Here is a 16,962-nt window from a genome sequence, read left to right as displayed (position 1 = left end):
GTGTGGTATTTAAGTACACAGATTCTGGACAGTAACATTAATATGTTTTATTGTTCTGACGTAAACTATTTCTGGTTTCAAATTTATCTTGCTAAAGCAATTCAGAAGTGATTACAATGCCTCATGAAATGATAACAGTCATATGAAGGTGCAACCATTATGTAAAAATCTGACATTTTTTAAGAATAGAAGGATACAGTGTATAGTGTCCCTTATGATGTCCTCAAAGAAAAATAGGTTACCTTATACCATACTATCTTCAACATTATTATCACCATCAGCTAACAATCACTAGTGTGTTTAACATTATAGTAATAAACAGCAAAAATATTTGAACAGCTGAACCATAGTCTATTGTGGATGGTAAATAAATGAACTGATTATGTAATAGTCAATTGATCAAACTTACTCATAGAGCAGACAGAGGCCATTATAGTTTAAAATAAATTTACAATGATGAAGACAATTTAACTCTTAATACCACGCTTACATTGGGGATGAAGGTAGAGGTAAAGTTAGTTAATAGATGTAACAGCTATAATAACTTGAGAGTGACACAGAAATTTTAAATGAAAGTAGAAATTAAGTTATAATTATTAAAGTAGGAAAATTATATGCTGAGTAAAGTAAGGCCACCCTCCTCTGCCATAAGCTGTCACATCAGCCATGTGATTGGTGAAAGGAGGTAACACATTACACCGGCTCCTCACTCTTCCATTCTACAGCTCTTGCTCTCTCATTCTAACTGGTAAATTGACTACACAAAAAGTACATGTAATTTATATTCTAAAAACTTAAATAGGATTTTAAAAAGCTAAACTATAGGCTTTATTTGACTTTTACCAGTTTTTCCTTTAATAAGTTAGTTGAAAATTTTTCTGAGCCAGGAAACCAGACCACATTGAGTTGTCACGTCTCCTTTGTCTTCTCCAATCTATCAAAATTCCTGTCTTTCCTCGTTTTTCATGACCTTAACATTTTGGAAGAGTATTTGTCAGTAATGTTGCAGAATTACCCTGTCTGTCGTTTTCTCATGATTAGACTGAGGTTATACCCTTTTATAAGAATACCACAAAAGTGATGGGCCCTTCTCAGTTCTTCAATTCAGGGGTTACACTATGTTGATCTGTCTTGTAATTGGTGAAGTTAACCTTGATCACTCAGTAAAGGTGGTGACAGCCAGGGCCTCCTCTACGAAGTTACTATTTTTCCCTTTGTGATAAATATCTTGGGTGAGATACTTTGAGAGTATGCAAATATACTATTTTCTCTCAAACTTTTACCCAATATCTTAATATCTATTGATGAATCTTGCCTGCAACAACTATTACTGAGATATTGATATAGGGTTTTAAAAGGAACTAAAACATATAAAATATAATGGCCAAATGGTTCTTGATACAAACATACTTAAATTCCACTGAATGCAGCACTTTAAGTTATATTCAAAATAGATGTCATTTTCTTTTATGTTTTCAACTAGTAGCCCATTTGCAGGAAAATCCTGCAAGCGGCTGTTGTGGCCACGTGCGCTGCCGCTGCCGCCGCCATTGCGGCCACCGTGCCTGCACCCGCTCGCCACTGCCGCCCGCCCCGCTCCACCCCATTCCACCCCGCTCCGCCCTGTTCCACCCTGCTCCGCCCCGCCCGGGCTTTCCCTCTGGCAGCCACCTTGCTTTCCGCTTTTCCTCCCTCTTCCTTCTAAGTTGTCTTCAGTCTTAACTCCTCCCTCTCTCAGCATATGCAAATTAACCGCCATATTTGTTGGGTAATTTGCATACTCGCCCTGATTGGCTGGTGGGTGTGGCTTTGGCTGGTGGGCGTGGCTTGGCATAGCGAAGGTGCGGTCAATTTGCATATTACTATTTTATTAGGTGGGATTAATTTTAGTAATAATATAACTGAAATTGGTACTTACATAACTGTGGCTTTTAAAGAAACTTGATGAACTATTGGTGAGCATTTTGTCTCCTTCCAAACCAATTACTCTTTTACAAATATTCGATTTTGGATCACTTGGACTTTTTGCAATCACAATGTCACCTCTGAGGGAAAAAGCCAAAGAAATGTCAGTGTTATTTATTAAGCACATGTATAGCATTGCTATAATACTTTTAAAAGCAACCTATAGCCACACCCTTTATCCTCTCACTGTACTGGCCCTTCCAGACATTTACCAACTTTGAGAACCTCTGTGACTGACTTTTATGTGTTAGAATCCAAAGATGAGGGTGATGGAAACATTATTAGAAGATTCTAAAATTTCTGATAATTCTATAAGAATTATCTTCTCTCACTGTATCTATTGTGTTACTGCAGTGTCTGAATTTTTAGCAACAAAAGTATGGGAAAACAATTTCATGTAAATAGCACCAAATTAACTAAGTAAATTTTACTGTCCAGCCAGGAGAATTGATAGACTCTAGAGCACATAAAAAGACAGAAACATCATTTGTTTCCCTAGAGCTCAAAGTAGCAAGGAATTATATAACACAGGTAATTTACAGTATAGTAAAAAAATACATATTTAAGGAAAAATATCAGAAGACACAACCAAATAACATGCTAAAAGTTGCCCAAACATATACTACAAAAAATAAATTGGCATAGTTCATGAAAGAAGCAACAATCTACATGTATTAGAAAAATAAGAAAGATCTTCAAAAACTAGAAAGGAGACAAAAATGTAGGACTAATGCTTCAACAAGAACAAAATGCTTTTTCTGCTAAAATGAATAAATTCTGTTGACTAACACATATTTGAAAGGCTTTACTTATATTTACTTATTATCTATATCTAGTTCCAGAAATAATTTGATGTCATTATAAACTTTTGCAAAGAAGGATCAATACCTTATTCATCTTAACATTCTCTCTAACGTACAGCACATTTTGTGAATTAGGTGTTCATTAACTACTAGAGGCCTGGTGCATGAAAATTCATGCACTCGGTGGGTCGGTGGGGGGGTGCCCTTCAGCCCGGCCTGTGCCCTCTCACAGTCCAGGACCACTCAGGGGATGTCCACGTGCTGCCTTAGGTCTGCTCCCCGGGGGATCGGGCCTAAGCTGGCAGTCAGACATCCCTCTGGCAACCTTGGAGCCCTCGGGGGATGTCCAACAGTCAGACATCCTTAGCGCTGCTGAGGAGGCGGGAGAGGCTCCCGCCATTGCCGCTGTGCTTGCAGCCATCAGCCCAGCTTGTGGCTGAGCGGAGCTCCCCCGGTGGGAACCCACTGACTACCAAGGGGCAGCTCCCGCACTGAATGTCTGCTCCTCTGGTGGTCAGTGCATGTCATAGCGATCAGTTGTTCTGCTGTTAGGGTCCATTTGCATATTACCCTTTTATTATATAGGATTTGTTGAAAGAATAAGTAGTAGTGAGACTGTCAGTGTTTCGAGTATAAGTGTCCTGTGCATTTGACCCAAAAGAGATCCATGTGCTTTAGATGCCAAATATGCAGACTTTCATTTTGCCAAAAATGGATGGCTATTCAAGCTTTAGAAACAGACTGCAAGCAAGAGTATGTGAAATCTGTGCTATAGATGAAAGAAAAAGAATACTCAGGATAGTAGTATTTTTAAAGTAGAAGCTACCAACTGACTACTCTGGTTGTAAAAGTTACTTTAGTATGTCTCATAAAGTTGATCTCAGATATAGAAAAATGGCCAGATTTTGAGCTATATTTCAATATAATGGGCCCCTGAATGAATAGAATACAAATGAAACCTTCAAAGAATATGCATTAATTTACTGAATGTAGTTATTTGTATTACCCATCTGAATGCAAAGAGTATCTATAAAAAAAAAAAAAAGGACAATATTGAGCTATTCATTCAAAAACTATTTAGCCAACAATTTCAGCTCCTTGTTAAGGATGCTCAAGAACTATGAGAGTAAAATCAGGTCTTTAGCATGGGAAGCAGAAGCTTGTCTTCCTGCTATAGTGAGGCTTGATTTCCAACTAATCTATAGACTATATTATATTATCATACCTAATAAAATGGTAATATGCAAATTACCATCACTCCGCTACGCCCACGATTGGGCCAGCAGGAGACACAGGGGGCGGGACTCAGGGTGGCTGGGGTGGTGATTGGGCCGGCAGGATGCTGAGCTCGCGTTGCCAGCGGCGACGTGAGCTCAGCGTCTGCGCCATGGCTGTGCTGCAGCACAGATGGGCCTCTGGGGCAGCGAGCTGGCGTTTTGGAGGTTTGGAGGCGGCGCGGGTGGGCGGGCGGTGCGGCTCCTGGGGGAGGAGTCTGGCGGCAGTTGGGCCGCAGGAGCGCTCGGTGGTGTCCCGGTGTCCGCAGAGGACGCGGGTTTCCAAGAAGGCAGAGGAGGCGGCGGCGGCCCCAGCATTCCTGGGTGGGAGGCGAAGGCAAGACCCAGGCCTGGGCTCCGGCCGCAGGAGGACCATGCCCCCGCCCTGCCTCGCCCTAGGGGCCCAGGGACTTCGGAGCTGCCGGCCACACCGGGTCCCGACCAGCGGACAGACAGCCTATATGTGCATGATTAAATCATGCACTGGGCCTCTAGTTTTGACATAAGTTAAAAAGAAAAAGCTAGAATACAACTCATTATGTAAGTTTTATTTTAAAACCCTCATATCTTGAAGTTGTTATGAGTAAAAGATCTGAAGAACAATTACCTAGGAACCATGCTAGACCATATGGCTGGACATAAGAGATAGTTTCTATCTATAGAATCTCATGGTAAGATCAGTAAATGCAAAGAACAGTTTCACACCATTTTTGAAGATTTTTCAGTAATGTGAAACAGAATATTGAGAAGGTGAATAGTGAAAGAGGAGTGCCTAAATCTACTTGGGTCATAGCTAAATAACAGCTCAAGTGAGTCAAATTTGTAGTTAATGTAGATGAATGCTGATATAAAATTTTTGCAGAATTATGAAAAACTAATGGACCCAAAATTCTAGGGAATCAGAGAGGTACCCTATGGAAAATACATTAAATTACTAATACTTGACATGCATTCAGAAGGAATAATACAGAGTTAACTAGAACAAACAGCATCAAAGAATGGGAAACACCACTTAAAATAGGATTTAAAATGATTTGGTGGCAAACAATATTTGCCAAGGAGTTTTTCAACTTAATCAGGAGACTCAGATAAGATTCCTTCACTCGTGGCTATAAACAGGGCTATAGTCTAAAAGTCATCAAGTGCTCATCATAGGCCATTGAGAATAAGACAGTCATCAATAGAAATAGGATTATTTTAAACATTAAAAACCAAATCAATGATTTGGATATGCAAAGTAGTTCATAAGTTCCTAACTCTTGCCTCAAAACATTCTAGCCAAACCCCACCCACAAAAAAGAGTAAAGTAGGTTTGAACGTGCATAATAAAAGTTCCTGCTATCTACTTTGGACAATGATGAATGGGGCATAATGACCTAAGGGACAATGCGTGCCACAGAAACTATTAAAATTTTTCAAAACTGAGAGAAAATATTTGAGACAAAATTTTATCTAGCTTGTCACTCTTTTGTATTTACAAGAGAGTTTTTAAAGATAAAGTTAAAAAACTGCAGAAAAGACACAATGTCTATGTGTATTTCCACCACAAATTTAATATATCTATGACAAATATACCTTTGGATACCATAAAAATGTCGACTAAGATTTTCTGCAAAGACAATATCTGCATTTTGAATCGTAGGCTCCATTGATGGTCCAGAACACTGAAAAGACATAATTTTGTAATTGGATTTGAAAACCTTTTTAAATATAACAAACATCTGAGCAGGCTTAAAAGAAAGAAATCAAGCCAATGTTCTCCATGCTTGGAGGATGACTCATAATAAGCTGGCAGCACCCAGAGAAGTTCAACTCTATAGAGTGGCCACCAAGTCTGGAGACATAAGCAAATATATTAAAAATGGTTTATTGATATTACATTATAATACATGAATAAAATAACATTATCTATGTTTCCAAATCTGGGCCATTCGGTAGAAAGTAAGCTCCATGAGGCCTGGGACCTTGTCTCTCGTGTTGCCAGGGCTTGGCATAAAGTTGATACTCAAAAAAACATGTTGAATGAATAAATGAATGCTTTATTTTCTTATTATTGTCAAATATCAGTGATTTATTAAATAGTATCATATTATTTGCAAAGAGTTGATGCCTTTTCTTCTCTTCCAAGAGAGTAGCTCACCCATTGATGGGCTGCAACTTATATTTTATACTGAAAAAAATATTGGCATAATAAGATGATGCACTTTAAGACTTCATATTAGTATATCTTAAAACAATAATCTCTATATAAAGTGGTCATTGCTACCTAAAAAGTCTAAATACAACAGTCTCTATTACTCCTCTTATGTGTAAATAATTTTTAGTCAAATCTTCCTACCCAGGCAGAAAATAATAAAGAACACAATGAAAGTTCATGTTTGCTACCTCTGTAGCCCACTGGAAATTTTAAAACTCCAAGAGGGGGTGGTTTCAGTTAAATATATTTATTTGCTGAATACCTGAAGGTGTATGACTGAATCTGTTAGGCTAAACCTGATAAAAACAGCACCACCACCAACAAAACCCACTAATTAGACATTCAATCAATTATTTCATTTACATAATTTCTAAAAGGTTAGTACAGTAATGGTTGATAGATTCATAATGCTCTATTTAAAAATATCATTGGGGGGCATCCTTAACATTTTAATATTAACACAAGACAGAATAATCATTTGTTTGAATGACAGTTAAACACAACGGTTAAGAGGAGCAGTTTTGAAAACTGGAGAAAAGTCTGTGTTGAAATTCCAAGTCTACTTACTAACTGTGAGACATGGACCAAGTTACTTAAGCTTTCTGAGCCTCAGTTTCATCATATGTATAGTAGATTTCTATTAAGTATCTCACAGAGTGTAAAGATTAAATGTGTTAATAATTGTAAAACATCAAATATATCCTAGAACATTTTAGCATTCAATAAATGGTATAAACTATTATTCTTAGTGTATTAATAGGGCCTTTTGTGCCCTATCAGAAACAGAATACAGAACCATATTTAAAATAATGGTTCTTATATTTTATATCAGTGCCAATACAAATACATTCTCTTACATCCTCTTACATTCTCTTACATATTTAGGAAGATTTTGTTTTAACAGTCAAACTTTATTCATTAAGTTAATAACTTCAATTATAATAAAGGGAAAAACACATTTTCCTTCTATTTAAAAAGGTATATATTTAAAATGATTACTTTCTCGAAAGTAAAAACTTACCATGACAACACCACCAACATATTCAAAAGCACAATGCGCTATACAGCCATACTGAATAGTATAGCCAACAAGTCGAAAGGTTTTCCCCAGAACACCACGAAGCATAGTTCTATGTAGACTCTGTCACCATTGGCCTGATGGTAAATTTCAGAAAGTTTCATGAACAATACTATTTTAAAACACTTAAGAAATAGTTTTATTGTAATATATTTTATAATCACCTAGAATGTACTAAATGAACAATTTGGTGCAGAAAAACAACACCTTACTTTCATTTCTGCTATTTTTAAATGACAAATTATAGACACTTAAGTATTTCGATCTACTGAACAGATATTTTATTCAAATACACTGGGTTTATATATGAACTAGAGGCTCAATGCAAAGAATTTGTGCAAGAGTAGGCCTTCCTTCCCCCAGCTGCCGGCACCGGCTTCCCTCTGGCACCCGGGACCCAGGCTTTGGAGGCCCACCCACCCGCTGCAGCCCACTGGCCGGTGCCTGGGCCTCCCTCTGTGGGGTGATCATGGGGCAATAACCGGGCCCCGGACCAATCGCATTGCACCCACCTTGGCTGGCCTGGCACCAGTGGGTGTCATAGCATCATCCCGGATGGCCATCCAGAGGGCCGTCTGGATGGTCGTTCAGCCGTTCGGTCGATTTGCATATTATGCTTTTATTATATAGGGTTATATAGGATTAGATAACTAGTAGACTCAACTTGTCTGTCCCCTTTAATGTCCTGGTTATTTCTTGGTATTAAGGCAGACATCTATAGAAAGATATTAACTCTTGCAAAGTACTAGTAATAGTTTTTCATATTGTTCCCTGCTATCCTATATCAGTTCTTATCATAATATAATAAAAGAAAGCACTAAAATAGGTACATGGAAATTCTAGCATTAAATGGGTCCTTTTATTAACTTGTGTGATTGTCAATGAATTACTTAACCTCTCTGGGTCTCCAAAAATGGAAATATCTCACAGAATGGATCTGAGGATCACATTCAATAATGTGAAAGCACTGTGGAAATTATGAAGTTACATTCAGTTGTCAGCTTAACTATTAATATAATAATGAACACATGAATACAGTAAGACAGCATAAAGAACCATATCAAGTATTTTAAAAGCTATATAAAATTAAAATATTAATAATATTCATCTAAAATGTTCCTAGTATCTATTATCTCTGTTTACCTGTTACAACTACGTTTCAAGTATCCTATCTAATAAAAGAGTAATATGCAAATTGACCACCACTCCAACACACGAGATGGCTGCCCCATGTGGTCAAAGATGGCTGCCCCCATGTGGACACAAGATGGCCACCACAAGATGGACAGCAGAAAAGGGCAGTTGGGAGGGACCAGGCCTGCAAGAGAGGGCAGTTGTGGGCGATCAGACCAGCAGGGGAGGGCAGTAAGGGGTGACCGGGCTGGCAGAGGAGGGCAGTTGGGGGCAATCAAGCCTGAAGGAGAGGGCAGTTAGGGGTGACCAGGCCAGCAGAGGAGGGAAGTTGGGGCGACCAGGCCTGTAAGGAAGGGCAGTTGGGGGGGGCCCAGGCCTGCAGCAGAGAGCAGTTGGGGGGACTAGGCCTGCAGAGGAGGGCAGTTGGGGGGGACCAGGCTGGCAGGGGAGGGCAGTTAGGGGTGACCAGGTTGGCAGAGGAGGGCAGTTAGGGGCAATCAGGCTGGCAGGGGAGGGCAGTTAGGGGCAATCAGCCTGACAGGGGAGTGGTTAGGGGGTGATCAGGTTGGCAGGCAGAAGCAGTTAGGGGCAATCAGGAAGGCAGGCAGGCGAGCAGTTGGGAGCCAGCAGTCCTGGATTGTGAGAGGGATGTCGGTCTGCCTGTTTAAACAGGCAGTCGCACATCCCTCGAGGGGTCCCAGATTGGAGAGGGTGCAGGCTGGGCTGAGGGACACCCAACCCATGCACAAATTTCGTGCACCAGGCTTCTAGTTTCTCAAATAATGTTTTATGGCTAGGCTACTATGTATTACTCTCAGATTAAAACTACTAAAACACAATAATATTAATAATTAACATTTGCTCAATACTTGCTATCTGTCAAGCTTTACAAATTAACCTCTATAAGGTAGATATTATTACCGTCCTCATTTTATAAATAAGAAAAATGAGCCTACAAGTAGTAAACTTACATGATGAACATCACAAAATTGGAAAATGGAGTCAAGAACTTAATCACTGTTACACTGACTCCCATATTACTCTCCTGCTCCCATAACCGCAATAGCTCTGTCATATTACCTAAGCCTCATTTCAGGATCCTTGACAGTAGATTTGTTTGTTGTTGGTTGTATATTTCAGATAGTACAAATGAGTAAATATCAGGATTCTCAATGTCAGAGAAAGAAGCTATAAATATAGAATGGGAGGTTAGGTATGAGTAGAAGGTATCAAAAGGAATTTAATTAAATAGATACGTTTGTGTTTGTCTGCCTTCCTGCCTATATAAAATACCATCCTAGCCCTTCCACTGAAAGAAGCAAGGACTCTGCAGTAGTAATGGGCACACTTAGCAGGCAGATTTTTGGTTTCCAAATATCATTTCCCATTAGGAGCAATAGCATAGGGCAGAAAGCAAGTCAGTGCTCAAAAACTAATGGAGACATCCAGAATATGTAGAGAATTTATCAAATTATTAAGAAAAAGAAAACCTAACAAAATTAAGCAAACTCCCCCCTCCCCCCCCCAAAAAATGAAGATTTCACTAAGGAAGATCTCCAAATGGCTGATGAGAAGCATGGGAAAGAGAGAGGTTGGACTGATGTTAAAACTAAAAAAGCCCTGGCTGGGTGGATCAGTTGGTTGGAGCATTGTCCCTACACCAAAAGGTTACGGGTTCCATATCCTGTCAGGCACACACCTGGGTTGCAGGTTGAATTCCTCATCAGGGCGCATATGGGAGGCAGCAAGTCTATGTTCGATGTTGATGTCTCTCTCTCTCTCTCTCTTTCCAAATTCAATAAAAACATATCCTCAGATAAGGGTTACAAAAAAAAAAAAAAGACTAACTAAAAAGATAGAGCTGAGTGAACCCCTGAAGCTGAAAAGAAACTAGGCATTCCTCCATCCCTATAAGTTTCTAGAATAGGGGTACAAGCCTAAGAGCTTGATTTAGATCTATCCATCTTTTGATATTGGTGAAGTGATTTCAGAATACCCTAAGCCCCAAGGAAAACATCCACCTGGTTGTTCAGGTCTGGAATTCCTTTAAAAAAAAAAAAAGCATTTTGTTTCAGAAACAGGAAAAAAATGCAAAGTGTCAATGTTAATTGAGACTATCAGTTTACAGAAATGCATTCATTTTAAATTATAAACAGCCAAAGTGATAAATATCATAATTTTTTGTTTTAATAAGAGGAACAGTTAATAAATATATTAACAATCATAAAATGTTCACATTAGGAAAAGGTGAGGAGAGAGAAGTAGATGTGAAGCCGAAGACAAATCCCAACATCATAGTTTAGCTACAAATATCTTCATTTGGATAAGAAAAAGCAGCAGACTTATGACATTCCTGAGACTTCTATGATTTATCAAATTCAAGAAAACCTATACAAAATACATTTTCCCATATAATGATATATATAAAGTAACTGAAAGATATATGTCCATTTCAGACGCTGAGTGGAAGTTATTGTGACTAGGAGAGAACAACAAAGACTCATTAAGACATGGATGCTGAGTGATGTACTCTGCTCAATAGCTAAATAATTCACTCACACAGCAGCCTCTCTATCAAAGTAATTCAAATTCCTGCCATTTCAAAATCAACTTCAAGGCTGCTCATGAGTTGTTCAAATCTATAATGTTAAATCTACTGTAAGACTTGTGCAGAGGGTTGTTTTTTTTTCTAGGACTGTAAATTCAAAGACCTCTGATCCCCATAATCTATGAAGATTTTTCTTAAACCTATTTATTTTGATTCATTGCCAGAGGAAATAATTGGCAATCCTTTAAGGTTTAGAGCAGTAAATACCATTTTAAATCTGACTGCAGCATCACAATAACCTGAGAACTAAATTCAAAATCAAAACTCCTAGGCACCCATCACAGAGCTCAAGAATGACAATCTGTGGGAGCAAGGCTGCAGAATCTGTAGTTTTAATAAGTTCCCAGAAAGGAAGGCCAGAAAAAGACTGTGCTGTCATTTGAGGCCACTGAGACATAGTAAATACTTTCAGAAACTTGACAAAATTTAACCATCATTGTAAACTGAATGTTAATGTTGAGATAATTCTATAAATTTTCATCAAATAAACTTTATAATGCTAACATTTCAGTGATTTTTTAAAATCCAATGTTATCTTCTAAAGTTTATTATATATATACATACATATATAATCAAAATAAAAACTCATTTTATGTTTATAAACAGTTGACACTTTTAATATAATCAAGTATCAGCTCCCAAAGAGTGAAATAGCAAAACCTATATATATATAGACTATATAATCCATGTATCTCAGGACAATATACAAGTTGTATAAGCAATAGTTGAAGGATATGCATTCAAATGGAACAAATACCATTCAGCATTATCACTGACTAGCTGTAGCTGTGCCAGTCTACAGTTCAAGCATGGCCCTTTGGTATGATGCTAAGCCTCATAAACTATCAAAAGAGAAAAAATAGTTTATCATCCCTTAAATAATTAAGAATTCCCTTATTATTTATTGTACCTTATTTATTCCTTTTTAAAAAACGTTTTCTTCTAATTTCTCTAACCCTGTATCTCTCTCGTCTCCAAAAATAACTCCCTTAACTCTTACTGACATAATTATGAGTCACTTATTAAGTTAATAGTAGTAGCTTTTAAAGATAAGCCAAGTTTCTTATAAGTTGTCAATAAGGTATTAAATTCAAGTAACCCATATCTGAAAAGAATATATATCATTGAGAAGGCCTTATATGTTAATAGTGAATTTAATTAAGATGAGTTTATTTGGGACTTTCCAAATGAAATAACCATCTCTAATCAAATAAGAATAATGCCCAGGATAGAGAAAGAAAAAATAGTAATTTTCAAGAGCCATTCAGTAACCAAGTAAATAAAAAGCAGAAAAGTAACCATGTTTAATAAAAGCTTTGAGACAAATTTTGTTTTGAAAGGAGAGCTACTTTTAAAAAATAATTATTTAATACTATTAACTACTCTAGAAAGTTATCATGAGAAAATACACTACCTGGAAAAATAATTTTAAATTACATATAAATCAAATATTTTATATTTAAAATAAAATTAATTATATTATGAAGACAAGATAAATATTTTAGGCCACTTATTTCATAGATAGATCTTTCATTCTGATAATAGAATTTTAAATAGACAGGTTTTCCAGTAGCAAAAATAGAAATAGAAGACTAAAAAAGTCCTTTATAAACTAGCACAATGCAGTTCAGTAAAAATATTAAGCTTTCTCATTCATTAATTTTAAATGTGACAACAAATGAAGAAACACATTTTCGAATACAATAGCTTAGATCCAGTTAAAACAAAATCCATGAAGAATGACAAGTTTGCTATGTAGGTTTGACCAAAGATCTCTACATAAATTTATTATATTGCATTTATTGATTTTTCTAAGAAAGAAAATATGGAGAACAAATGTATTATATGTAAACAGAGGCTTTAAATAAATCAATATATCATTCATAATGGATAATTATATTTTAGTTATTGTAATTTCAAAAAATATTTTAGTCACCTATATTTAGGTAGGATTTAGAGCCTAAAAACATGATTAATATTTTCTAATCTATTTCTTAAAAGACAAAGCTACTAAATAAAAAACAATAAGATAAAAATCAAGTTCTATGAATATTTTAAAAGTAAGTAAGTACTCTAGGATCATAACACTGACAACACTAATTATCTTTTCTAGTCTTGGCAGTTATGTTGCATACTGTTTGGGTGACTGATGGGATAATTTCACTTCATTTTCTCTCAGTTTATTCTGGACTGTGTAAGAGAAGAATATTAAAATAACACCTCTAAACAAAGTACTTGATAAAGTTTTAGTTGAAATAAAATGCTTAAAAAATAAGCCTCAATTAATGAATACATGATTTCAGAGCAAATAACTGAATCCCCATCTCCTAAAGGAAAACTTTGACTAAGAATTTCTGATTTTAGAAAAATAAGTCTATTTAGTATTAATATTATTTTAGGACTTTTACATAGTAAGAGCATACATATACTTTCAGAAAGAGCCCTTTTCATCAGCTAGCATTACTGTAATTATAAAATAATGTATCTATATTTTTATATCATTAAATGTTTTATTTACTAAAATCATTTAATCAGCAGGAAAAGAAGCAGTTAAACTGTATGAAAAAAATAAATTATTCTGATTCCTTACACCTATACACATTTTACTTAATTTATTGATAATGGCTTTATACCCAAAAGAACACTGAAGTATTTAATTTAATATTTAATCTCAAATATAAATCTTCACCAATAGCAATTATACTACATCACTCAACTGGAAAAAGTATAAAAGACATTATTAATCATCATTTCTACTTGAACATTTAAATGAATTTTAACTCATACATAGTTTATAGTTTACATATGTCTTACATAATTTATAAGTCAAATAGCTAAAGTTCCATATTTTAAATAATTAATAGAAAGCATATTCTTTGCCTTGATCACCTGATTTTTTGTTGTTGTTTATAAAATTAATCACAGTTAGCAGGATAGAAATCGCTTTCAGCTTCATGAATGACATCCAAGAGATGGGAAAGGATTAGTTCTCAGTTGCTGCCAGTTATAGCGCCAGGTGGCTTTTTCTGCAGTGAAGGTGTTACCGATAATCCCATTACACTGGTACTAAATCTTGCAGACATCAAAATTATCACCAAGGTTCCTTTTCATCCCATCCTTTCCAAATGACTGGAAGTCGCTTCACCTGAAAGAAGTCAAATCCACATGCAGCTGCTGTTTTAGCAGGCAGCAAACTCCCTGAGAATGCCAGTCATGATTCAATTTTGCTGTGCTGGTGGCCCCCTATTCCCTGTCCAATAATACATCTGTTAAAAAATCCTACAGCTACAAATCAAGTTTAATCCTACCGGGGACCTCATGTTGGTCTTGTCTTCCAAAAAGGCAGCAGGTTCTGCTGTCTATCTTGGCCAGCGTCTGGGGAATACCCTTTAAATCCCAGCCCTACTTAGAAGAATAAGCTAAGGATCACAAAACATGACCTCAAAAACCCTGATATGACTATATCCTGACCCAGAGGCATTCATTCTAGGTGAAGATTAGAACTTTGCATAATAAGATTACACAGCAAGTGAATGATATCAAGGGACTATCCATATGCAGCCGCCTGGTTTTCTATAGACAGCCTGTGCTCTGCAATATGCAGTACAGACGAAAAGGAGCTTGGTCTTTCTAGCTGAAATAAAATAGATTCACATAAATTAGTTGGCCATTTCCAGATTCCTAAATCCCCCATTACATCTTTTATTGACAGCTCCTGTGAGGATAGCACAAATGTTATTCCTTTTTATTCTGTGCTTCTATAACAATCATGCTCTGTAATTGAAATGTACATAGATTATGGCTTGAAATTAACATCTTGTTTGCTGTAATCTTGGATTACAATTCACTGTGTACATAATAAAATTAGGAAATCAATGGATGGATTTATCAGCTCCAAAAAACTAGAGGTATTGTTTAAAGAATAGCTTAACATTTTGTGCCAACACTTTAAATGTAGAAGTCACAGAAAGAAGTCAATAAAAATTTAAGTGAGTGAAAGAATACAAACATCAGCCAATATCTATATAAGATAGATTACATATGAATTAGCTCAATTCCCTCAAAATTTAGAAAATATGAAAGATTCAGAGACCTCATGAACATATCATTTTCTCTCTAAACCATACTTGAGCAAGGTCAATTACACACAAGGTCTCTACTTTTATAAAGTACAGAAGCAGTATTTTATACAAAGGACCTTCATCATTTTGTATTTTAAGATATTTGAATCCATTCAAACCAATTACAATTCAAGGTTTTAGAGTACTTAACAATATGATTTTAGAGTAATGAAATAACTTCTTATATTGGAATATATACAGAGCATTTTAACTGTATAGAATCCTAGAGATATTTAGAAAACAATAATTTATGTTAAGCTTTTTTCTTCTAAGAAGTTTAAAGCTATACCAGCTCTAAGCAAAATTATATGAAAAGAAAGATTCCTATCATTCATGCAAATCATGCAAACACAGAAAAATTATAAGCATGCGAAGAGGAATTCTCAACTTTATAAATTAAAAAAAGTATTGAGATTTGCCATGGGATTCATGTAAAACTAATCTCCTTGGTATACTTGAAATATGGCTTATTTGACAAGTTCTATTTGCCCACAATTGCTGAGGAACATACCACATCCCTTATATTAGCCATTTTCTCCTTATAATCACAGTATCTTTAAGCATATCTATATAATATCTGTTAAGTACTCAGAAGTCAGGTGACATAATTCTGATTTTGTGTATTAAACAGTCATGTATAACCCAACAGTACTGTGTAACTTCAACTACATAGCACGTGTATACTATTTGATTATCTTGATTAGAATATTAGGAAAATAATGAGGAATGCAAAAAATACACATTTCTGTTATGATATTTACATGAAATACTTTAGAGTTATACTGTTTAATAAAGTAGCCACTAGCTATATATGGCTATTGAGCACTTGAAATGTGACTACTCTAAACTGAGAGGTATTGTAAGAATAAAATATACACTGGACTTTGAAGACTTAGTACAAACAAAAGTAAAAGCCTATATAATAAAGAGGTGATATGCAAATTAGCCATCACTCCAACACACAAGATGGCCGCCCCCATGTGGTCAAAGATGGCCGCCCCCATGTGGACACAAGATAGCCACCACAAGATGGCCAGCAGGGGAGGGCAGTTGTGGATGATCAGGCGAGCAGGGGAGAGCAGTTGGGAGGGACCAGGCCTGCAAGGGAGGGCAGTTGGGGGCAATCAAGCCTGCAGGGGAGGGCAGTTGGGGGGGACCAGGCCTGCAGGGGAGGGCAGTTAAGGGGGATCAGGCCTGCAGGGGAGGGCACTTGGGGGGGGACCAGGCCAGCAGGGGAGGGCACTTGGGGGACCAGGCCTGGAGGGGAGAATAGTTGGGGTGGACCCACGCCTGCAGGGGAGGGCAGTTGGGGGGGACCAGACCTGCAGGGGAGGGCAGTTGGGGGAGACCAAGCCAGCAGGGGAGGGTAGTTAGGGGTGACCGGGCCGGCAGGGGAGGGCAGTTAGGGGCAACCAGGCCTGCAGGGGAGGACAGCTAGGGGGGACCCAGGCCTGCAGGGGAGGGCACTTAGGGGCAATCAAGCTGTCAGGGGAGCTGTTAGGCATCGATCAGGCTGGCAGGGGAGTGGATAGGGGTGATCAGGCTGGCAGGCAGAAGCAGTTAGGGGCAATCAGGCAGGCAGGCAGGAGAGCAGTTGGGAGCCAGCAGTCCTGGATTATAAAAGGATGTCCCAGATTGGAGAGGGTGCAGGCTGGGCTGAGGGACAAGTCCCCTACCCCCCCGCCCCATGCACAAATTTTGTGCACTGGGCCTCTAGTATTTTATATATTAATTACATGTTGAAAAGATAGTATTTTAGATACAGCAGGTTAAATAAAATAC

The 16,962-nt window shown here is 37.3% G+C and overlaps 1 protein-coding gene across 5 annotated transcripts in view; it reads right to left on the bottom strand.

The window, feature by feature from the left end:
• IMMP1L (inner mitochondrial membrane peptidase subunit 1) overlaps positions 1 to 16,962 on the bottom strand; it is a 42,847-nt gene that overhangs the window by 11,590 nt on the left and 14,295 nt on the right. For 2 of the 5 annotated variants that reach the window (XM_079787836.1, XM_079787837.1), the window contains exons 3-5: positions 7,261 to 7,394; positions 5,618 to 5,706; positions 1,919 to 2,045 (exon numbers count right to left, since the gene is read on the bottom strand). In XM_079787836.1, coding sequence (XP_079643962.1) covers positions 1,919 to 2,045; positions 5,618 to 5,706; positions 7,261 to 7,365 — 321 coding nt within the window. In that variant the 5' untranslated portion in view covers positions 7,366 to 7,394. Of the gene's footprint in view, positions 1 to 1,918; positions 2,046 to 5,617; positions 5,707 to 7,260; positions 7,395 to 9,531; positions 9,640 to 13,948; positions 14,205 to 16,962 lie in introns of all 5 variants that reach the window. The other 3 variants (XM_079787839.1, XM_079787838.1, XM_079787840.1) reach the window with 3 other exon arrangements.

The sequence above is a fragment of the Cnephaeus nilssonii genome (assembly GCF_951640355.1).
Source record: "Cnephaeus nilssonii genome assembly, chromosome: 13".
Taxonomy (NCBI): domain Eukaryota; kingdom Metazoa; phylum Chordata; class Mammalia; order Chiroptera; family Vespertilionidae; genus Cnephaeus; species Cnephaeus nilssonii.
The sequence above is the reverse complement of the archived record's forward strand: the minus strand, read 5'-3'. Positions and strand labels throughout refer to the sequence as shown.